General features: G+C 35.1%; 2 protein-coding genes across 5 annotated transcripts in view; one reads left to right on the top strand and one right to left on the bottom strand.

The window, feature by feature from the left end:
• Positions 1 to 4,405: 4,405 nt before the first annotated feature.
• On the bottom strand, positions 4,406 to 10,039 carry LOC123546504 (C-factor-like). 3 transcript variants are annotated; one of them, XM_045332842.2, is made up of 5 exons: positions 9,971 to 10,039; positions 9,237 to 9,458; positions 8,758 to 8,874; positions 7,384 to 7,561; positions 4,406 to 6,655 (listed from the first exon to the last, which is right to left on the bottom strand). In XM_045332842.2, the coding sequence occupies exons 2-5, from the start codon at positions 9,450 to 9,452 to the stop codon at positions 6,375 to 6,377; spliced, it is 792 nt and encodes a 263-aa protein (XP_045188777.1). In that variant the 5' UTR covers positions 9,453 to 9,458; positions 9,971 to 10,039; the 3' UTR covers positions 4,406 to 6,374. The 3 variants fall into 3 exon arrangements, with proteins under 3 accessions (XP_045188777.1, XP_053406835.1, XP_045188778.1); XM_053550860.1 differs by having other exon boundaries at positions 10,003 to 10,028; XM_045332843.2 differs by having other exon boundaries at positions 9,850 to 9,987.
• Positions 10,040 to 10,100: 61 nt separating this feature from the next.
• The window catches only part of LOC123546503 (uncharacterized), a 36,619-nt gene continuing 22,569 nt past the window's right edge, over positions 10,101 to 24,150 (top strand). Inside the window, exon 1 of one of the 2 annotated variants that reach the window (XM_045332840.2) lies at positions 10,101 to 10,176. The gene's annotated coding sequence lies outside the window, so the exon portion shown is untranslated. Of the gene's footprint in view, positions 10,239 to 24,150 lie in introns of both variants that reach the window. The other variant, XM_045332841.2, reaches the window with a different exon arrangement.

Genomic DNA, 24,150 nt, shown 5'->3' with positions numbered 1-24,150 from the left:
CAGTCAGCACCAGGGTAATGTGTGTCACTATTACAGAACAATTTTAGCACCAGGGTAATGTTTGTCACTTTAACACAAACAATTTCACAACAAGGGTAATGTGGGTCACTGTAACATAAACAACAGTCAGCACCAGGATAATGTGTGTCACTATAAGACAAATAACTTGAGTACCAGAGTAATGTGCGTCACTATAACACAAACAACAGTTGGCACCAGGGTAATGTGTGTCACTATAACACAAACAATTTTAGCACCAGGGTAATGTGTGTCACTAAAACTAAAACAAGTTTAGCATGTGTGTCACTATAACACAAACAACAGTCAGCATCAGGATAATGCAAGTCACTATAACACAAACAACTTAAGCACCAAGGTATTGTGTGTCACTATAACACAAACAACAGTCAGCACTAGGATAATGTGTGTCACTATACACAAAGAACAGTCAGCACCAGGGTAATGTGTGTCACTATTACAGAAACAATTTTAGCACCAGGGTAATGTTTGTCACTTTAACACAAACAATTTCACAACAAGGGTTATGTGTGTCACTATAACATAAACAACAGTCAGCACCAGGATAATATGTGTCACTATAGGAGAGATCGTGTTTGTAAACAAGTCCATTGTATTTTCTATTTTTAGAACTGATAAGACAAAGACCGGGTGGGCAGACGCCGAGCATTCATGTTTTTTGTAAACAGTGATGTTTTTCTAACAGCTTAAACTTTCTTAAAACACAAATAATATCAATAATTTTTTGATCAATGGAAAGTGTATAAAACAAGCAATTTATTGATTACTTTTGATTATAATTTCGAAATTAAATGGATTAATTATGAACGCTTAACTTACAGCGTTTTTTTTTCAAAAAGTTTGGAGGATCGCTACGCCGCTATTAAAATCTTATGTCATTTAAAACGGTTATTCATTTTAAAAAGATATTTAAATGGAAAAATATGAAAATCGTAAGCATTTCAAAACTTTTTGAATTTTTAAAATCCATAAATGAGCGAAAAAATTATTAAAAATTAAAAATTCAGATCCCATACACAAACGATGTAAAAACATTTGTTTTACCCACCACCAGATAAACAGGTATTTATGCGTGACGTCATGGCGATCTCTCCTATAACACAAACAACTTGAGTATTAGGGTAATGTGTGTCACTATAACACAAATAACAGTCAACACCAGGATAATATGTGTCTCTATAAACAAACAACAGTCAGCACCATGATAATGTGTGTCACTATAATATAAACAACTTTACCATCAGGGTAATACGCGTCACTATAACACAAACAATTTATGCACCAGGGTAAAGTATGTCACTATAACACAAACAACTTGAGCACCAGGGTAATGTGTGTCACTATAACATGAACAACAGTCACTACACAAACAACTTTACCACCAGGGTAATGTGTGTCACTATAACACAAACAATTTATGCACCAGGGTTATGTGCATCACTATAACACAATGTCACAACCAGGGTTATGTGTGTCACTATACACAAACAATGTCACAATCAGGGTTATGTGTGTCACTATACACAAACAACTGCAGCACCTGAGTAATGTATGTTGGTAAATAGGAACAAAAGCATCACCAGGCTAATGATCACCGCTATAACATAAGCAACATCAGCACCAATGTGTTGTGTGTAAATATGATACCTATAACAGTATTGCCAAAGCAACTGTGTTACTATATTACAAACACTACAGCACCAGACTAAAGGTTGCAACCATAAGCAATATCAAAACAAGAGGACCATGATGGTCCTGAATCGCTCACCTCTTCCCATATGACCCAGTTTTGAATATGACATCATTTTTTCTATTATTTGACATAGTGACCTAGTTTTTGAGCTCATGTGACCCAGTTTTAAACTTGACCTAGATATTATCAAGATAAAAATTCTGACCAATTTTCATGAAGATCCATTGAAAAATATGGTCTCTAGAGAGGTCACAAGGTTTTTCTATTATTTGACCTATTGACCTAGTTTTCGAAGTTACGTGACCCTGTTTTGAACTTTACCTAGATATCATCAAGGTGAACATTCTCACTAATTTTCATGAAAATCTCATGAAAAATATGGCCTCTAGAGAGATCACAAGGTTTTTCTGTTTTTATACCTACTGACCTAGTTTTTGACCGCACGTGACCCAGTTTCAAAACTTGACCTAGATATCATCAAGTTGAACATTCTGACCAATTTTCATGAAGATCTCATGAAATATATGGCCTCTAGAGAGGTCACAAGGTTTTTCTATTTTTAGACCTACTGACCTAGTTTATAACGGCACGTGACCCAGTTTCGAACTTGACCTAGATATCATCAAGATGAACATTCAGACCAACTTTCATACAGATCCCATGAAAAATATGGCCTTTAGAGAGGTCACAAGGTTTTTCTATTATTTGACCTACTGACCTAGTTTTTGATGGCACGTGACCCAGTTTCGAAACGGACCTAGATATCATCAAGGTGAATGTTCTGACCAATTTTCTTGAAGATCTTGTGCAATATATGGCCTCTATAGAGGTCACAAGGTTTTTCTATTTTTAGACCTACTGACCTAGTTTTTGATGGCACGTGACCCAGTTTCAAACTTTACCTAGATATCATCAAGATGAATATTCTGACCAATTTTCATGAAGATCTTGTGAAATATATGGCCTCTAGAGAGGTCACAATGTTTTTCTATTTTTAGACCTACTGACCTAGTTTTTGATGGCACGTTAACCAGTTTCAAACTTGATCTAGATATCATCAAGATAAACATTCTGACCAACTTTCATAAAGATACCATGAAAAATGTGACCTCTAGAGTGGTCACAAGCAAAAGTTTATGGACGCACAGACGCACACACGGACGGACGGACAACGGACACCGCACGATCACAAAAGCTCACCTTGTCACTTTGTGACAGGTGAGCTAATAAAAATGTGAAACCACACGTCGCCCAACACGACATAAATGAAAATGTTGCAGGCTCAGTTTGATCGAGTCTGTTCATGGACGGTAGTGGAATTGCAAGCTACATTCAAGCAACCAAGTGCCCCCATTTAAAAAATTTGAGACAGGACATTATAAGAATGCTAAAGACCATATTTAATCATATGCTTCATGAGAAGAAAATGTTCAAATTTATTTCTATTTTTAAAATTAAGTCTAGTAGTCACTAAAGATCAAGTGCCTTCCTTAGAGGACCTGATAATGATGCTACAGACCATGTTTGATGAAGATCCATCAAACAATTCATAAAATATAGTTTAAAAGTATTTCTATTTTTAGCTCTAGCAGTCCCTAACAGGGGCCAAGTGTGCCATTTAAGCAAATTAAATTAGAAGTATTTCAATTTTTAGCTCTGTCTGCCCCTAACAGGGGCCATTGACCAAACTACAGAAGAGGACCTTATAATGATGCTACAGACCAAGTTTGAAGAACCATAAAGTACTTCATGAGAAGTAGTTGTTTAAAGGCTTTTCCTATTTTAACTCTAGCAGCCCATAACTGGGGGCAAAGTGCCCTGTCCCCCTCCATTTCAACAAAATTATAAGAAGATAATTATGCTGCAGACCAAGTTTGATGAATACTCAATAGTCATCTAAAAGTTGTTTCAATGTATTTCTCTTTTTAGCTCTACCTGCCATTAAAAGAAGAAAAGTTGAATAAATTTGGATGAGGATCTTACAATGATGCTATGTACAGACAAAGTTTGGTGTAATTCTGACCAAAAGTTTCAAAGGAGAAGATGTTTTAAGTTAAAATGTTGACAACAGACAATGGACGACAAACCATTCACATATACAAATAACTCACCCTGAACCTCAGGTTATTCTGGTTAGAACTTGATCATTACCTACATCCAGCAGTTTCTGACAAGAAGAGTTTTAAAAGTTCTACTTTATACATATAGGAGTAAGTGACCATGCCCTCTGATGCCATTGCACCCAGGGGTTTGTATGAAATAGATTTCTTTCAACAACTTTGGTAGATGGCCACCTAAGGATCATCTATGCTAAGTTTTCATCCACTTCTACCAAGTGATTTTAGAAGAGATATCATTTACAGAAAATGTTGATGAACAGAGTATGAACAGATGGATGACAGACAGCGAGTGATCTTCATAACTCACCTAGAGCAGGTGAGCATGTTATACTCTGGTGAACTTATAAATTTTGTTTGAATTTATGTTGGATCAAATGTGTCCATAATAGTCATCTCCAAAAGTTAAAGGCTATATTACTCGCACAAAGGAAGGTATTCTTTGAGTATAAACATTTCTTCAGACATCTAAAAAGAGATGTTGAGACATGTAAACAAGTTTTTCTGACATGTCAAAAAGATCTTGATCAGGATTAAGTGAACGAAGACATCTTAGTAGAGGAATAAGTTTTATCCACATGGAAAAAAGTGAAGCCATAAGTAACAAATCTTCCATATTTTATGTAATAAACACACACACACTGAACATAGAAGAAAAAGAAGCTGTTTGTAAAACACATATGCCCCCTATGATGGCCTGTCGATGGTAACTTGGTGTGTAATTTTATATGCAGTGATCTAAGAAACAACAGGCATCATCAACAAACATATGGAATTTGAAGACTATAGGCTAAAGCATTCTCCAATAACTGACCAGAAACTATTTTCAATGACCTTGACCTTGAGATTCAGACCCATCCCAACCCGCACCAAAAAATAAATAATAGGGATCAACTCCTGTCCACAGGCAATCCTCCTTTGAAAATGATGGCAGTAGGCCCAGAAGTGTCAAGATATTTTTTAAAACTGTTGTCAGTTCCAAAGTCACTGTGACCTTGTCCTTTGACCCAAAAAGGGGCAATCTGCTGACCGCAGGCAATAATCCAAAGGCAATCACGCTATAAATTTTGATCACTGTTAGCCAAAAAGTTCTTTTGTTATCAACCAGAAACAGTTTTCAGTCTCAAAGTTAATGTAACCACAACTGATGACCCATTGATCTCCAAAACCTATAACGCTAATCTACTAACCACAGGCATGCACCCTTTGAAGTTTTACCAGTGAAAGCCTGTGTATTTCGCTATTTGTTTACCAGAAACAAAAGTGTCTATTGAGCTAATGGTGGATGGACAAACAAATAGACAATGAGCAAAACATTAATTGTGCCCCCTTTTCTTGAAAGTGGGCATTATAAAATCACAGTAAATGACAGTTATGCTATGACCTTTATATAAGAACAGTATACATAAAACTTGTTTAACATATGTGCCCAATATGATGGTCCATCAGGTGTAACATGGAGTAAAATTTTCAGGTTCAAGTCCACGAAATACTAAATGAGCCTATCAACAACTAGGGTCATCTACAAAACAGGGGATATCGTCCTGAAGTTTCGCTCCTGACAAGTGATCATAATCATCTTTAAGACGAAAGACCATTGCGATCTTCACCTTTGGCCTACTCTTCCATAATACAATTGGGGTCATCTCAAGAACAAAGGAACGTATACTGTAAAGTTTGAGGGCCAAAGACTCGAACAATTTCCTGTTATTGACCTGAAACTGTTTCAATCTAGAGGTCACTATGACCTTGACTTCTGACTTACTGACCCCTAAAACATTAGGGCTCATTGGCGACCACAAGTTATCATCATGCATATTGTGTATGAAGTATTATGGCTGTAGGACAAATTGTTTTGCAATCATCAATCAAAAACCAAATAGTTTACAAAAAATCTGACCTACCGACATGAGCTAAAAAAATAATCCCTCTCTTCTTGAAGGGGAACCTGATAAATTAAATCCCTGATTGACTGAATATCAAAATACATAAAGCTCATAAGTATGTGAATTGTACAACAAATAGGTAATCTGCATCAATTTTTACAATCCTGACAAATTCTCAAAATATTACCTTTTCTGCATTTGAAAATCATCAAAATTTATTTGGTATTTAGAGTTTATTTCTAAGAAAAGGACAAACTAGAAAAAAAAAGAAATCTGGGGACCAAATTCCACCACAATTTAAAGTCTGAGATTCAAATTAGGACTACAAAATGTATACTGGAATCCTTAAAATTTTATGTTTTTGTAACTTCTTATTATACAATGTAATGTATTTAACCACCAAAAATTTAGAGACCTTTTAGAAGTTAAAAGAACTATCTTTAAGACTGTAGCTGAAAAACTGCAATCATGATCTGTAAATTTAACATTAATTTTTATTTGAAATCTAACTATGGGCTAAGTATAAACAAATCACAGATTTAGGTGTCATTTCTGAACCTAAATGTTATGCAGATGGACCTTTTTAATGTAGCAACACACTATTATCAAAACAAACTTAAATGATTACTACAGAAAGACTCAAAATGGTAACAACTCTTTATCATATGTGAAAAATTTCCCACTATCTTCTACAGTTAAACTGTCTATAACTGTTAACAGTTTAGAAACGCTTTGTTCCACAGAAAACAGGTTCTTCACATTCTTATGATATGGTCGTGAGAGTGCCGTATCCACAGTTCCTGGATGAAGCGAAACACATATCACTTTATTTTTACCACGTCCTAGTTCAATACTGAGATTCTTAGTTGCCATGTTCAAAGCACATTTTGACATTCTGTAACTGTACCAACCACCAAGCGCTGAAAATAAAATAATTTTGTTTGTCTGATACTGGTCTTAGGATATCTATATTTTAGGTAAGTATATTTGAATGTATGACAGAATCTGACTTTAAAGGAGTTTGGTGAAAACTGAATTATGACACACAGACAGTAATGAACAGTCTCATAACTTCTATTAACTATGCTCAATGGAGGCTTCCACTTCTGAAAAGAACTTGAACTTCCATCAATGACTGTGAAGCCCTGGCAAAGTCAATTTTGCAGGTAACAATATTTGAATTTGGTCTACAATCTTGTGAATTTTACCTTATTTTAGAATTATACGGAATATAAGAACAGGTCTACATGACTTCTAGCCATGACAAAATAAATACTGCCCAATTTCAGTTTATGTTTCACCATACATAGTCACACAGGGTCTGTGCTGTATACTTAAAATGCCTTAGATCTTTTACCCTGACCTTTGAATGCATTTGGGACAAATCAACACTCTACACTGCTCATTATACTATTTATTAACTTCCCTACAGTCCAGTCATAAATGTGGCTTTGACCTTTGAGAACTTGCTCTCTCTCTCTTGTAGTAATAAATCACCTTGTTAGGGTGAATGCTTATCTGACAATACTGAGGCATAATGGAGTCAGAAACCAAACAAGAATATCAGAGTGAACAGACTGGCACATGCTCACATATAGTCTCAATTTGTTTCCAGCCTATCTATTAATACACCAAACTATTGACTAACCATTGTCTGTAGTGGACCCTACTTTTGCAGATATATTCACTAACACACCAGCATGCTGTTGTTTAGCATCAGTTGACTTCACACCAACACTGCCACCTCCCTTTGTTAACAACTTTCCAAAATGTTTACCCATCAACAATGGACCAAATGCATTTGTAGTACATGTCTCTTGTAACCCCTGTAAATACAAGCATTCGGGACAAGGTTATCAACCTGCAAATACAAGCATTCAAGATTTAGAAAGGGATATCACCCCAAATATACAAACCTTCGATCAAGGTTATCACCCTGTAAATACAAGCATTCAGGGGTTATGGTCCTTGAAATACAAGCATTCAGGTGTTATGGCCTTGCAAATACAACAATTAAGGTGTTATGGCCCTGCAATTACAAACATTCAGGGATTATCACCCTTTAAATACAAGCATTCAGGGGTTATCACTTTGCAAATACAAGCATTCATGAGTTAATACCTTGCAAATACAAGCATTCAGGGGTTAATACCTTGCAAATACAAGCATTCAGGGGTTATCACATTGCAAATACAAGCATTCAGGGGTTAATACCTTGCAAGTAAAAGCATTCAGGGGTTAATACCTTGCAAATACAAGCATTCAGGGGTTATCACCCTGTAAATACAAGCTTGAAGGTGTTATGGCCCTACAAATACAAGCATTCAGGGGTTATCACCCTGCAAATACAGTCAAGGGTTATCACCCTGTAAATACAAGCATTGTTCAGAGCTGACAATGGTTTAAGTCTTAATTGATACACTTTCATTTTATCTCTACTGTTATGTCTCCCACACTTTGCCCATGCTGTTTCTCAGAAACTACTAGCTGGAATTCATCAAAACTTCACTAAAAGCTTACATCGTTGGAATGTATCATTTGGATTTTATTATTACAATGTATGGTCTTTAATAATGGTAATTTTTTTCAATAAAATTTGTTCATATTACTTCTGCTATAATTCTATTGATGGGATTTCAATGAAACTTTGTAAAAATCATTGGTACGAAGCTTTGTTGTGCATATATGTCTAAGCTGGACATAATATGTACAGACAAATACTCAGACACAGGCAAGCACAAACACACATACACATGAAGAGGAGCAAGATTATATGACCCACCCATTTTTGTGCCAGGGACATAAAAACAGACTGGAAAGTTAAATCCTTTACCGGTATTTCAATCCTGATGGTCAATGCAGAGGTATATGTAGACATGTGGTCAATTGAGAAACATGTTGGCCATTAAACCAAAAACTGTTTCTTTATTAACTTAATAAGTAAAACAATTTAGTGTAGTTTATATTAATCAAGCTTAAAAGTATTACACAGTATAATCTAATGATAAATTTTTGTATGTACCTGCAAATTTAAATCTTTCAGGCTTGTTTCACCGCGGCCACTTGGATGTAAAATTCCAGCACAGTTCACCAACAGGTCAAGCTGTCCAAAATGTTTCTCTGCATACTCTGCTGCTTCCTAAAACAACATTCTAACATTAATTCTAGGTACTGTGCTGCTTCCTGCAACATCATTCTAAGCAAAATGCCACCTATTTTAGCTGCTGCTTCTTCATTCTCAAATAACTTCTATGTACTCTACTGCTTCTTGCAACATCATTTTAACAGCAATTCCACATATACTGCAGCTTCCTACAACATCATTATTCAATCACCCAAAAAAACGAGATTATGCAGAATATGGAGCATTCTGACTAGAAGTCATGTGTACTAACTATTAATTACGATAATTCTAAAAGAAGTTTCCTAAAATGTAGTGAAAGTGTTCTAAGAAGTTTTGATTAGTGTAATATTAAACAGTAATCATGACAATACTTTTACCTGTATCTGAGCCTCATTTTTCACATCAACTCCCAATATATGTAATCTCCCAGCTAGTAAAGGCTCTGATTTCAGATCCTGTAGTTCCTGTGCCTGACCTGGTGTCCTACATGTTGCTATGATACTGAGTGCTGGTTGCCGTGACAACAAAGTTTTACAAAACTGAAGACCAAGTCCTCTGCTAGCTCCCTGAATTAACGCTGCTGTAGAAACCATATTTTTCTGAAATAAAATATAATTATTATATAACAGCATGCCTCTTCACAGGTATACTTAAAACTTTATTAAACTGTAAACAGTTCTAAGAATTATACACTGTAACATGCAAAATGTACCCCGTCCTTGGGCATTAATAAAGGAATATATATAATACTTCATATAATATTACTTCATTGAACCATTAGTCCAACCAATTTGACCCGATCCTAGGAAATATTGTGATAATTTTTTTCATATGCGCAATATCCCCATTCGCGTCAAACACTTGAAAGACCAAAATAGTTTAAGCAATTTCCAATGAAATTTTCATCGCTGCCGGCGCTTTACATGCTATCTAATAGGTTTTAATGCCGAATAATTTCATGAATTTGCCATAAATTCAAATAAAACCTACATGTATTGAAAGGGGATTCAATTCTTCATTGATTTATGCCAAAATTATTAAATAATATCCAAAATTACGAATATTCTGGTGATTTAAACATATGTATGTACTGTACACGATTAAGGTTTACCCTGTCTAGATGTCTACACCCAAATATGCTACCAGTTTTTCTTCGTTTCGTAATCAGCAGTGAAAGTGAAAGCGGAAACGTTCGTTGACCAATCAGATAAATCATTGCAAAATCAACCAATCAAAAGCGTCTTTTTACGAATTTCATGTCCAGCGCGAGTTTTGTAAACAGTGGAGGTGGAACACAAAAATTTACTGGAATTATGTGTAAGAACAGATGTACCATGTTGACATTGTCATCAACAACCAAACAAAGTTTTAAACTCAATGTAGACTTCCTTTTTATTTGCAACAAATATTTTGATTGATGAATACTTTGGCTATGTCGCGAAAATACGTGTCGTTTGAGAAAAAATGTAAACATGTAGCAAGACATTTATATATACAGTACTGTAATAATAATACATTTTATTAGAAAGAAACAAGGTGCATATTGATTACTGGCATATAATCTACAGATCTATGGCCCCCAATCTGTGACTAGTCACAGGCACAGGTCCAGTGTATACTGTATTTTTTGTTTATCTCTGGTACTGTAAACCCGAACAGAAAATGAGGTTTTTTACCTATAACTTTTTTATTTCTGCAAATTGTAATCAACGGTCGGTATCAAAATAAAACTTAACATTTGCTGAAAACTACATAATTCAAATTTATATTTAGTAAGCAAACTCACACAGGCCCTGAAAGGGGTTTGTAAAATGGGGACTGTATGAACCTCGACTGATGATAAATTCGACCACTTTGTCATTTACAAAATTTTCTTCGTATTATATTGAAACTTTCCCCAAAATGCTGCAACAGTCATTCCTGATCAAGTAATGAAAAGTGACCCAATGTCAGGCCTTCATGTTTCAACAGTGAACATGTGCAAAAAACACCCTCTTCCCCAGTAATTTTAGATAAATATTTTTTAGCTCATCTGATTTTTTGAAAAAAAATGATGAGTTATTGTCATCACTTGAGCGGTTGTCGGCGTCAGCGTCTGCGTCGGCGTTGCCTGGTTAAGTTTTATGTTTAGGTCAGCTTTTCTCCTAAACTATCAAAGCTATTGCTTTGAAACTTGGAATACTTGTTCACCATCATAAGCTGACCCTGTATAGCAAGAAACATAACTCCATCTTGCTTTTTGCAAGATTTATGGCCCCTTTTGTACTTAGAAAATACCAGATTTCTTGGTTAAGTTTTATGTTTAGGTCAACTTTTCTCCTAAACTATCAAAGCTATTGCTTTGAAACTTGGAATACTTGTTCACCATCATAAGCAGACCCTGTACATCAAGAAACATAACTCCATCTTGCTTTTTGCAAGATTTATGGCCCCTTTTGTACTTAGAAAATATCAGATTTCTCGGTTAAGTTTTATGTTTAGGTCAACTTTTCTCCTAAACTATCAAAGCTATTGCTTTGAAACTTGGAATACTTGTTCACCATCATAAGCAGACCCTGTACATCAAGAAACATAACTCCATCTTGCTTTTTGCAAGATTTATTGCCCCTTTTGGACTTAGAAACTTTTTTTTTATGGTTAAGTTTTATGTTTAGGTCAGCTTTTATCCTAAACTATCAAAGCTATTGCTTTAAAACTTGCAACACTTGTTCACCATCATAAGTTGACCCTGTACAGCAAGAAACATAACTCCATCCTGCTTTTTGCAAGATTTATGGCCCCTTTTGGACTTAGAAAATATCAGATTTCTTGGTTAAGTTTTATGTTTAGGTCAACTTTTTCTCTTAAACTATCAAAGCTATTGCTTTGAAACTTGCAACACTTGTTGACCATCATAAGCTGACCCTGTACAGCAAGCAACATAACTCCATCCGGCTTTTTGCAATAATTATTGCCCCTTTTGGACTTAGAAAATCATTTTCTTGGTTGAGTATTATGTTTAAGTCAACTTTTCTCATAAACTATCAAAGCTATTGCTTTAAAACTTGCAACAGTTTTTCACCATCATAAGTGGACACTGAACATTAAGAAACATAACTCTATCCTGCTTTTTGCAAGAATGATGGCCCTTTTTAGACTTAGAAAATCATGGGTAGGACAATATTTCTATTACACAAAAAAAATCAGATGAGCGTCAGCACCCGCAAGGCGGTGCTCTTGTTATACAAATAAATGTAAGTCATTTATTTATACAGAATATTTACCAATTTTGTTAGCCCACCATCATCAGATGGTGGGCTATTCAAATCACTCTGCGTCCGTGGTCCGGCGTCCTTCCGTCCGTCCGTCCTTCCGTTAACAATTTCTCGTTATCGCATCTCCTCAGAAACTACCAGGGGGATTTTGACCAAACTTTGTCAGAATAATGTATTGGTACCCTAGTTGTGTCCCCCTGAAAATCAGACTGGTTCAACAATTTTTTAGTAAGTTATGGCCCTTTGTTTATTTCTATAATTTACATAGATTTATATAGGGAAAAACTTTAAAAATCTTCTTGTCCAAAACCACAGAGCCTAGGGCTTTGATATTTGGTATGAAGCATCATCTAGTGGTCCTCTACCAAGAAAATTCAAATTATTTCCCATGGGTCTAATATGGCCCCGCCCCGGGGGTCACATGGTTTATATAGACTTATATAGGGAAAAACTTTGAAAAACCTCTTGTCCAAAACCACAGGGCCTAGGGCTTTGATATTTTGTATGTTACATCATCTAGTGGTCTTCTACTAAGTTTGTTCAAATTATCCCCCTAGGGTCAAATATGGCCCCGCCCCGGGGGTCACATGGTTTACATAGACTTATATAGAGAAAAACTTTGAAAATCTTCTTGTCCAAACCACAAAGCCTAGGGCTTTGATATTTGTAATGTAGCACCATCTAGTGGTTCTCTACCAAGTTTGTTAAAATTATCCCCCTAGGGTCAAATATGGCCCCGCCCTCGGGGTCACATGGTTCATATATACATATATAGGGAAAAGCTTTTAAAAACTTCTTGTCAATAACCTACAACATTCAAATTTGGTCCACATGTATGGTTTTGAGTGGCAAGATGAACCTTGAGATGAGTTGACCTTGATTTTGACCTAGTGACCTACTTTCACATTTCTGTAGCTACAACCTTCAAATTTGGACCACATGCATAGTTTTGTGCACTGAAAAAAACTTTGACCTTGACATTGACCTAGTGACCTACTTTCACATTTTTGAAGGTACAGGCTTCAAATTTGGACCACATGCATAGTTTCGTGTTCCGAAATGAAATTTGACCTTGATTTTGACCCAGTGACCTACTTTCACATTTCTCAAGCTACAGCCTTCAAATTTGGACCACATGCATGGTTTTATGTACCGAAACAAACTTTGACCTTTACATTGACCTAGTGACCTACTTTCACATTTTTGAAGGTACAGGCTTCAAATTTGGACCACATGCATAGTTCTGTATTCCGAAATACAATTTGACCTTGATTTTGACCTAGTGACCTACTTTCACATTTCTCAAGCTACAGCCTTCAAATTTGGACCACATGCATGGTTTTGTGTACCGAAACAAACTTTGACCTTTACATTGACCTAGTGACCTACTTTCACATTTTTGAAGGTACAGGCTTCAAATTTGGACCACATGCATAGTTCTGTATTTCGAAATAAAATTTGACCTTGATTTTGATCTAGTGACCTACTTTTACATTTCTCAAGCTACAGCCTTCAAATTTGGACCACTTGCATAGTTTTGTGTACCGAAATGAACTTTGACCTTAAGATTGACCTTGTGACTGGCTTTCACATTTCTGTAGCTACAGGCTTCAAATTTAGACCACATGCATAGGATTGTGTACCAAAACAAACTTTGACCTTGCCATTGACCTAGTGACCTACTTTCACATTTTTGAAGATACAGGCTTCAGATTTGGACCACATGCATAGATTTGTGTTATGAAGTGAAATTTGATCTTGATTTTGATCTAGTGACCTACTTTCACATTTCTCAAGCTACAGCCTTCAAATTTGGACCACTTGCATAGTTTTGTGTACCGAAATAAACTTTGACCTTAAGATTGACCTAGTGACCTACTTTCAAATTTCTCAAACTACAGCCTTCAAACTTGATGCACATGCATAGTTTTGTGTACAAAGAACTTTGTCCTTGAAATTGATCTAGTGACCTACTTTCACATTTCTCAAGCTACATCTTTCGAATTTGGACCACATGCACAGTGTTGTGTACGGAAATGAAATTTGACCTTGAGCTAGTCATTAAGTCTTGAAATTTGGAACACTCAAAAATGGCACATTGGTGGGCGCCAAGATCACTCTGTGATCTCTTGTTTTTGTTTACAGTACACCAGTTGGTGCTGTAAGTGGAAATTATTAGATGGTGTGTTCAATTTTATAAATAACCGATTGCAATCGAATATTTCCAAGGTGGTTGACTTTATCATCTGTTCGGGTTTATCATCAGTACCAGTAGCTATAATATAATTTTTTCACACAAATATTTTTTTTCTTTTGACTAACATATATAAAGTATATTTGTGTGAAAAAATTATATTAAACAAAAAATATACACTGGACCCGTGCCTGTGATTTGTATGTATAACTCATGTATTATTTATAAACTTGATTTGCTAATGTTGTAACTCTTTTAATAGGTACATCTTTATTATGTTATTAAATATACTATTGTTATTTATGTCGGTCAATAGCTATACATAGCTAATGTTGTCTGTATATTTAAATCAAATTTGTATCTTGCATCTTGTATCTTCGGAATCAAAAGCAACAGCAGTGTTCCCACTAGCATTTAAAGTTGGGGGTGAAAACCGAGTTTTTCTTGCACTTTTGCACCACCTTGGTTGGCATTAAATTGCCCGCATTGAGTGTACACACGCATTGAACACTGTTAAACCTATGTAAAACCTAGAGGTAACCCTAACCTTGAGCTGGAACAACTGATACGGGGACTGGAATGTGGCATTTATCTTATCTTATGCTGTCGTCCAATTGAAGTGTATGCCGTAGGTTATTCTGCAATTACTCACACACTTACGCCTTACAGTTTAACTCATCCTGGGAAAGCATTTGTTGAAAACAAAAGTTCTGCCATGAAATTATTGCTTGCATCTGTTTTTAAATGGAAAATATCTACATTAATGTTACTTTTCGCCCTGTGAAAATGGCTAAATCTAGGCTTGTCTTACCCAGAGAGAATGATGTCGTTTTTAACTCGACTATTCGAAGAATAGTCTAGCTATTCTACTCACCCTGGCGTCGGCGTCACACCTTGGTTAAGTTTTTGCATGCAAGTACATACAGCCATCAATTAAAGGCATATAGCTTTGAAACTTATTTTTTCTTTTTCTAGGTCAGTTACCAACCTCTCTGGGTCAAGTCCCATAACTCTGACATGTATTTTGAGCAAATTATGCCCCCTTTTAGACTTAGAAAATTTTGGTTAAAGTTTTACATGCAAGTTACTATCTCCAAAACTAATGCAGATATTGATTTGAAACTTCACATGTGTCTTCGGGGTTATAAAACTAATTGATAGCAGCAAGTCCCATAACTCTGACTTTGATTTTGGCCAAATTATGCCCCCTTTTGGACTTAGAAAATTCTGGTTAAAGTTTTGCGTGCAAGTACATACAGCTATTTCTAAAAGGCATATAGATTTTGAAACTTATTTTTTCTTTTTCTAGATCAATTACCAACCTCACTGGGTCAAGACCCATAACTCTGACATGTATTTTTAGCAAATTATGCCCCCTTTTAGACTTAGAAAATTTTGGTTCAAGTTTTACATGCAAGTTATTATCTCCAAAACTAATGCAGATATTGATTTGAAACTTCACATGTGTCTTCAGGGTTATAAAACTAGTTGATAGCAGCAAGTCCCATAACTCTGACCTTCATTTTGGGCAAATTATGCCCCCTTTTGGACTTAGAAAATTCTGGTTAAAGTTTTGCGTGCAAGTACATACAGCTATTACTAAAAGGCATATAGATTTGAAACTTATTTTTCTTTTTCTAGATCAATTACTAACCTCACTGGATCAAGTTCCATAACTCTGGCGTGTATTTTGGGAAAATTATGCCCTCTTTTGGACTTTGAAAATTCTGGTTAAAGTTTTACATGCGAGTTTCTTTCTCCAAAACTAATTCAGATATTGAATTGAAACTTCACATGTGCCTTAGGGGTTATAAAACTAGTTGATAGCAGCAAGACCCATAACTGATATACATTTTCGTCAAATTATTCCCCCTTTCTAACTTAAAACTCTTTTGATATTTAACCTTTTTCGGTAATATTTTCCTGCCTCTGGGACAATATTTCAAATAGTCGAGCTTGGCTGTCTTATGGACAGCTCTTGTTTACATGATATTTGCCTTGTTGATTCAGAGTATTTAGAACAATAAAATTAGGACATATTTTAATGAAAATAGCAAGTCGAAACTGTAATTTAAACTGTTGCCTGAAAATATTTGTTTATGATATTGCTTTGTTCTTCACCATTTAAATGCGTGTTAAACCTGGATGATTTTCTGCAGTTTTATCTAAAAGTTCGGAATACTAAATGAAACTTAGTTGTCGGACTTTTAAAAAAAATTTCATTGTTATTTTAATTTAAATAGATTACATTGTATTTTTCACACATCAGTTTTAAGATTAAATTAATTAAACTAATTTTTGGAGTTAAAACAACAATTTCGTTTGAAACATTCTCTGCGTTCAAGAAGAATGTTTGTTATCTGACATTATAAACAATAATTATAATTATGGCTCTATAAGATTTAGAAATGTGTCAGCTTTCTGGTTTTTTTTTTTTTTTTTTTTTTTTTCATTTTATTTATTCAAATCCAACAAAAATCGGTCCTTTGATAAAGGTTTGAAGTTACGTGGTAAAATATTTCTCCAGGGAAGTGAGCTCGAGTGAATTCATAATAATTAAGCATATCACCACATGCAGTCGCATGCTTTTTTTCCCTTCAGAATCCCTTAAGATCAATCTCTGATCATCTAATTATCGCCACTTAACATGTGACTGGTAAACCCTTTGAACAAAAAGTGTTATAGTTCCATGATTAACATGAGGTAATATGCTAATTACATATTTGCATGTAGACACTGTAAACGTTAATTGTGCACAGTACATACATAGGTTTAAATCTCCAGAAAATTCGTAATTTTGGATATTATTTGATAATTTTGGCATAAATCAATGAGGAATTGAATCCCCTTTCAATACATGTAAGTTTTATTTGAATTTATGGCTAATTCGTGAAATTATCCTGCATTTAAACCTATAGCATGTAAAGCATCGACAGCAATGAAAATTTCATTGGAAATTGCTTCAACTATTTTGGTCTTTCAAGTGTTTGACGCGAATGGGGATATTGCCCATATGAAAAAAATTATCACAATATTTCCTAGGATCACGTCAAATTAGTTGGACTACCGTAATCTTAGCCTCCGATTCTAGGATTACGGAAGTTCTATATTCCTAGACAACCCTTTGAGGATAGGTTAGGATTACGAAAGTATTTAAGAGGTATCAAATGTTTGTTAGGACATGCATAAATGATGCTGTAAACTTATTTATTTCACTTAAAACAGCATGCCCACCCTATTTTTTCGTGTTATCGATCAGCCATTTTGGTTTAGTAGCTCTATAATCTTTAACGATATATTAATGGTGGGTGGCACGTGGAAATATGAGGGTCAAATTTAAGTTTCTATATTTTAAATTTTATGAGTTTTTAGCTCGACTATTCATAGAATAGTAGAGCTATTGGACTCGCCCATGCGTCGGCGTCCGCATCCGCGTCCCGATTTGGTTAAGTTTTGTATGTAAGCTGGTATCTCAGCAACCACATGTGGGAATGGATTGAAACTTCACACACTTATTCACTGTGATAAACTGACTTACATTGCACAGGTCCCATAACTCTATTCTGCTTTTTTTTACAAAATTATGCCCCTTTTTCGACTTAGAAATTTTTGGTTAAGGTTTCGTATGTAAGCTGGTATCTCAGTAACCACTTGTGGGAATGGATTGAAACTTCACACACTTATTCACTGTGATAAACTGACTTACACTGCACAGGTCCCATAACTCTATTTTGCTTTTTTACAAAATTATGCCCCTTTTTCGACTTAGAAATTTTTGGTCAAGGTTTTGTATGTAAGCTGGTATCTCAGTAACCATTTGTGGGAATGGATTGAAACTTCACACACTTATTCACTGTGATAAACTGACTTACATTGCACAGGTCCATAACTCTATTTTGCTTTTTTACAAAATTATGCCCCTTTTTCGACTTAGAATTTTTTGGTTAAGGTTTTGTATGTAAGCTGGTATCTCAGTACTCACTAATTGGAATGGATTGAAACTTCACACACTTGTTCACTGTCATGATCTGACATGCACAAAGCAGGTTGCATAACTCTATTTTGCTTTTTTAGAAAATTATGCCCCTTTTTCGACTTAGAATTTTTTGGTTAAGGTTTTGTATGTAAGCTGGTATCTCAGTATCCACTAATGGGAAAGGATTGAAACTTCACACACTTGTTCACTGTCATGATATGACATGCAGTGCAAAGGGTCAATAACTCAACTTTGCATTTTACAAAATTATGCACCTTTTTAAACTTAGGAGTTTTGGGTTAAATTCTTATATGTAAGCTGGTATCTCAGTACCCTCTAATGGGAATGGATTGAAACTTCACACACTTGTCCACTGTCATGAGCTGATAAGCACTATGCAGGTTCCATAACCCTATTTTGCTTTTTTTGAATTATGCCCCTTTTTCAACTTTCGTATTCATTCAGTCGACAAGGCTGTTGAATAGTCGAGCGTTGCTGTCCTCCGACAGCTCTTGTTTATACTATGAGTTTGTTATGCCAAACAATAAAACTTAGCCTCCGATTCTAGGATTACGGAAGTTCTATATTCCTAGACAACCCTTTGAGGATAGGTTAGGATTACGAAAGTATTTAAGAGGTATCAAATGTTTGTTAGGACATGCATAAATGATGCTGTAAACTTATTTATTTCACTTAAAACAGCATGCCCACCCTATTTTTTCGTGTTATCGATCAGCCATTTTGGTTTAGTAGCTCTATAATCTTAAACGATATATTAATGGTGGCACGTGGAAATATGAGGGTCAAATTTAAGTTTCTATATTTTAAATTTTGTGAGTTGTTTATACTATGAGTTTGTTATGCCAAACAATAAAACTTTTCAAATTTTACTACACTGGTAGCTGTTTACAGACTGAGGGCAGAGATTAGAACAGGCATAGTGACAGTAGCTTTGAAGAAGTCATCTGTGGCTGCTGTGTGCCATATATGGCCCATAAGTACAAACTTTTCCACACACTCCATTTTTGTAAACAGGTTACAATGGGATACATGGGATACAAATTATTAGTGTTTTTTTCATTGATAAATTTTTTCTTTATTGCTAGATATTTACTTATTTTTCATTTATTTTAACACTATTTATCTAGCTGTGTGTGCAACAATGGGCAATGTGTTCCACTGTAATTTAAACTGTTGCCTGAAAATATTTGTTTATGATATTGCTTTGTTCTTCACCATTTAAATGCGTGTTAAACCTGGATGATTTTCTGCAGTTTTATCTAAAAGTTCGGAATACTAAATGAAACTTAGTTGTCGGACTTTTAAAAAAAATTTCATTGTTATTTTAATTTAAATAGATTACATTGTATTTTTCACACATCAGTTTTAAGATTAAATTAATTAAACTAATTTTTGGAGTTAAAACAACAATTTCGTTTGAAACATTCTCTGCGTTCAAGAAGAATGTTTGTTATCTGACATTATAAACAATAATTATAATTATGGCTCTATAAGATTTAGAAATGTGTCAGCTTTCTGGGTTTTTTTTTTTTTTTTTTTTTTTTCATTTTATTTATTCAAATCCAACAAAAATCGGTCCTTTGATAAAGGTTTGAAGTTACGTGGTAAAATATTTCTCCAGGGAAGTGAGCTCGAGTGAATTCATAATAATTAAGCATATCACCACATGCAGTCGCATGCTTTTTTTCCCTTCAGAATCCCATAAGATCAATCTCTGATCATCTAATTATCGCCACTTAACATGTGACTGGTAAACCCTTTAAACAAAAAGTGTTATAGTTCCATGATTAACATGAGGTAATATGCTAATTACATATTTGCATGTAGACACTGTAAACGTTAATTGTGTACAGTACATACAAAGGTTTAAATCTCCAGAAAATTCGTAATTTTGGATATTATTTGATAATTTTGGCATAAATCAATGAGGAATTGAATCCCCTTTCAATACATGTAAGTTTTATTTGAATTTATGGCTAATTCGTGAAATATCCTGCATTTAAACCTATAGCATGTAAAGCGTCGACAGCAATGAAAATTTCATTGGAAATTGCTTCAACTATTTTGGTCTTTCAAGTGTTTGACGCGAATGGGGATATTGCCCATATGAAAAAAATTATCACAATATTTCCTAGGATCACGTCAAATTAGTTGGACTACCGTAATCTTAGCCTCCGATTCTAGGATTACGGAAGTTCTATATTCCTAGACAACCCTTTGAGGATAGGTTAGGATTACGAAAGTATTTAAGAGGTATCAAATGTTTGTTAGGACATGCATAAATGATGCTGTAAACTTATTTATTTCACTTAAAACAGCATGCCCACCCTATTTTTTCGTGTTATCGATCAGCCATTTTGGTTTAGTAGCTCTATAATCTTAAACGATATATTAATGGTGGCACGTGGAAATATGAGGGTCAAATTTAAGTTTCTATATTTTAAATTTTGTGAGTTTTTTATACTATGAGTTTGTTATGCCAAACAATAAAACTTTTCAAATTTTACTACACTGGTAGCTGTTTACAGACTGAGGGCAGAGATTAGAACAGGCATAGTGACAGTAGCTTTGAAGAAGTCATCTGTGGCTGCTGTGTGCCATATATGGCCCAAAAGTACAAACTTTTCCACACACTCCATTTTTGTAAACAGGTTACAATGGGATACATGGGATACAAATTATTAGTGTTTTTTTCATTGATAAATTTTTTCTTTATTGCTAGATATTTACTTATTTTTCATTTATTTTAACACTATTTATCTAGCTGTGTGTGCAACAATGGGCAATGTGTTCACTGACCTACTGTTTTAGGAAAAAATGAATATTTGTAGGAATCTTTGGATGTGCCAATGTGTCTGAACCTTTTAAAGTTTATATGTAACTTATTTATGATACCATATCCATGCCTCGTTCTTGAATCAGATCAAATTAATAAATTGTTTTCTGATTATACATGTATGGCTTTTAGTAGGGGAAACCGGGGCACCATGGGACATCAGATGTAACTTTTGGAAAGTAAAGTAATCAAGAAATAGAAGATTAGACTATTTGAATCACTAAAAATCTTGCCCTTTTCAAGCTGTTTTTATACAGAGTTTGAAGGCGGGAGGATTTAAGATAAAACTAAAGTTGAGTTTTTTCTTTATATGCCCCCGGCATCTACTGATGTGGGAGGCGTATAGTGATTGTCCATTCGTTCGTCCGTCCGTACGAGGTTAACCAAATGGGACCATTTCGTCTAGCATCAATACCCCTAAATAGAATGACTTGATACTAGTGCAGGTGTAACCTGTGACCATTCCTCATCTTCAGACATCGCCTGACCTCAGTTTGACCTTGACCTTGAACTTGACCTCGTTTTGGACTTGCTTTGGGTTGCTTTGTATCGACAAGGATGCCACTGGGCGCATCAAGCATTTATTGAACGCATCTCCTTGTTTTTTCTGCTCTGAGTAAAAAAAAAAACATCACAAAATAATGATATTGTCTCGTAAAGTTCTGCAGTGAACTCTTTGAAGCCATTTCTATATCACTATTTGTAAAGCAAACATTGATTGATAACTGTTTAATCCCACTGAAAGAGGTGACCTTCATATCATTTTTTTTTTTTTTTTTTTTTTGAAAAATATAAGGGTGGCCAGTGGGGTTTGGGCACAGTTGGACACATGCAATTAGGCACTATGGAACAGTAGTACAGCTGGAAGAAAACCACAAGTTACATTGGTAAATTAATGCATACAAATGTAGAAAACTTTACCTATCAGAGTATCAGTTGAGTTTTTTTTTAAACGTAACCCATGAAAATGAATAAGGCTTTAATGTTTATTACACCAGACAACACGAAACTGATGAGGTGGAATATGATGACATTGTATTTAAATTGCCTCAGCCAAGCAGTAGAAGAACAGCTGAGGTTTGACCTCGACCTAACTCACTATTTCTGAGTAAAGGCATGAATATTTTTGAAATGCCATTATTGGATAAAACAGTTAATATGGCAAGTCAGTTGATACTTTGAGAAGTTAATTATTAAACAAATATGTGTGTTCATTTAATACTGTTGTATTGTTTTATCTAAGGCATAAATGTTGTTTAAGGTTAAAGGTAGGTCTGTCATTGTAATTAAATGACATTTGATCCGCCTGTGTCAGAATGATAGCCTTGATGAAATCTAGGTCAAGGTTGAATACGGGTCATCTGGGGTCAAAAACTAGGTCACTAGTTCAAATCAAAGGAAAACCTTGTGTATACGATAGAGGCTGTATTTTTCAACTGATCTTCAAGAAATTTTGTCAGAATGATAGACTCGATGAATTCTAGGTCAGGTATGAAAATGGGTCATCTGGGGTAAAAAACTAGGTCACTAGGTCAAATCAAGGAAAGACCTTGTGTATGCAATAGGGGCTGCATTTTACACTGGATTTTCATAAAATTTAGTCAGAATGGTTGCCTTGATGAAATCTAGGTCAAGTTCGAATATGTTTCATCTCGGGTCAGAAACTAGGTCACTATGTCATATCAAAGAAAAACTTTGTGTATATGATAGAGGCTGTATTCTTCAATTGATCTTCATGAAATTTGGTCAGGATGATAGTCTTGATGAAATCTAGGTCAAGATCGAATATGGATCATCTGGGGTCAAAAACTAGTCACTAGGTCAAATCAAAGAAAATACTTGTTTACATTATGATTTTTGCTCCAATTTTAATGAAAATTTGTCAGAATATTTGTTTCCATGAAATCACCAGGTCAAACATGTTCACACTGTTATGGTTTGTCTCGCAGGTGAGCGACCCAGGGCCATCTTGGCCCTCTTGTTTCTCTTTCTAGGTCAATTATCAACCTCACTGGGTCAAGTTCCATAACTCTGACATGTATTTTGAGCAAATTATGCCCCCTTTTGGACTTAGAAAATCCTGGTTAAAGTTTTACATGCAAGTTACTATCTCCAAAACTAATGCAGATATTGAATTGAAACTTCACATGTGTCTTCAGGGTTATAGACTGGCTACCGTCCCTATGTTTGTTCTTATTTACATATATCAGTTTTCTTCATTAAGAGGGAAGTAACTCCAGAAGGTTGTTTCTACATTGAGATTTTTATTGCCCCTGGCTCCGAACATAGGTATGGTTCAGCCATCAGATAAAACTGTGCTATTTTAGAGGTGTAAAATTTTCTTACAAAATGTTTCCAGTATTTATATAAAAATAACCATGCAGCCAGGGAGCCAGGCTATCAGGGTTATAAAACTAGTTGATAGCATCAAGTCCCATAACTCGACCTGCATTTTGCCAAATTATGCCCCCTTTTGGACTTAGAAAATCCTGGTTAAAGTTTTACGTGCAAGTACATACAGCTAATACTTAAAGGCATATAGATTTGAAACTTATTTTTAGCTCACCTGTCACGAAGTGACAAGGTGAGCTTTTGTGATCGCGCGGTGTCCGTCGTCCGTGCGTAAACTTTTGCTTGTGACATCTCTAGAGGTCACATTTTTCATGGGATATTTATGAAAGTTGGTCAGAATGTTCATCTTGATGATATTTAGGTCATGTTTGAAACTTAGTCACGTGTGGTCAAAAACTAGGTCAGTAGATCTAAAAATAGAAAAACCTTGTGACCTCTCTAGAGGCATATTTTTCATGAGATCTTCATGAAAATTGGTCAGAATGTTCACCTTGATGATATCTAGATCAAGTTCGAAACTGGGTCACATGGGGTCAAAAACTAGGTCAGTAGTTCTAAAAATAGAAAAGCCTTGTGACCTCTCTAGAGGCCATATTTTTCATGAGATCTTCATGAATATTGGTCAGAATGTTCACCTTGATGATATCTAGGTCAAGTT

Source organism: Mercenaria mercenaria, chromosome 9 (assembly GCF_021730395.1).
Source record: "Mercenaria mercenaria strain notata chromosome 9, MADL_Memer_1, whole genome shotgun sequence".
NCBI classification, from domain to species: Eukaryota; Metazoa; Mollusca; class Bivalvia; order Venerida; family Veneridae; genus Mercenaria; species Mercenaria mercenaria.
The sequence above is the reverse complement of the archived record's forward strand: the minus strand, read 5'-3'. Positions and strand labels throughout refer to the sequence as shown.

Excerpts from the sequence above, each read along its gene's own strand:
- LOC123546504 (XM_045332842.2), bottom strand. The coding sequence starts at position 9,452 with ATGGTTTCTACAGCAGCGTTAATTCAGGGAGCTAGCAGAGGACTTGGT. Across the intron at positions 8,875-9,236 it reads AAAATGAGGCTCAGATACAG|GAAGCAGCAGAGTATGCAGA; the intron begins GTAAAAGTATTG and ends ATGTTGTTTTAG. Across the intron at positions 6,656-7,383 it reads AGGGTCCACTACAGACAATG|CGCTTGGTGGTTGGTACAGT; the intron begins GTTAGTCAATAG and ends TTTTATTTTCAG.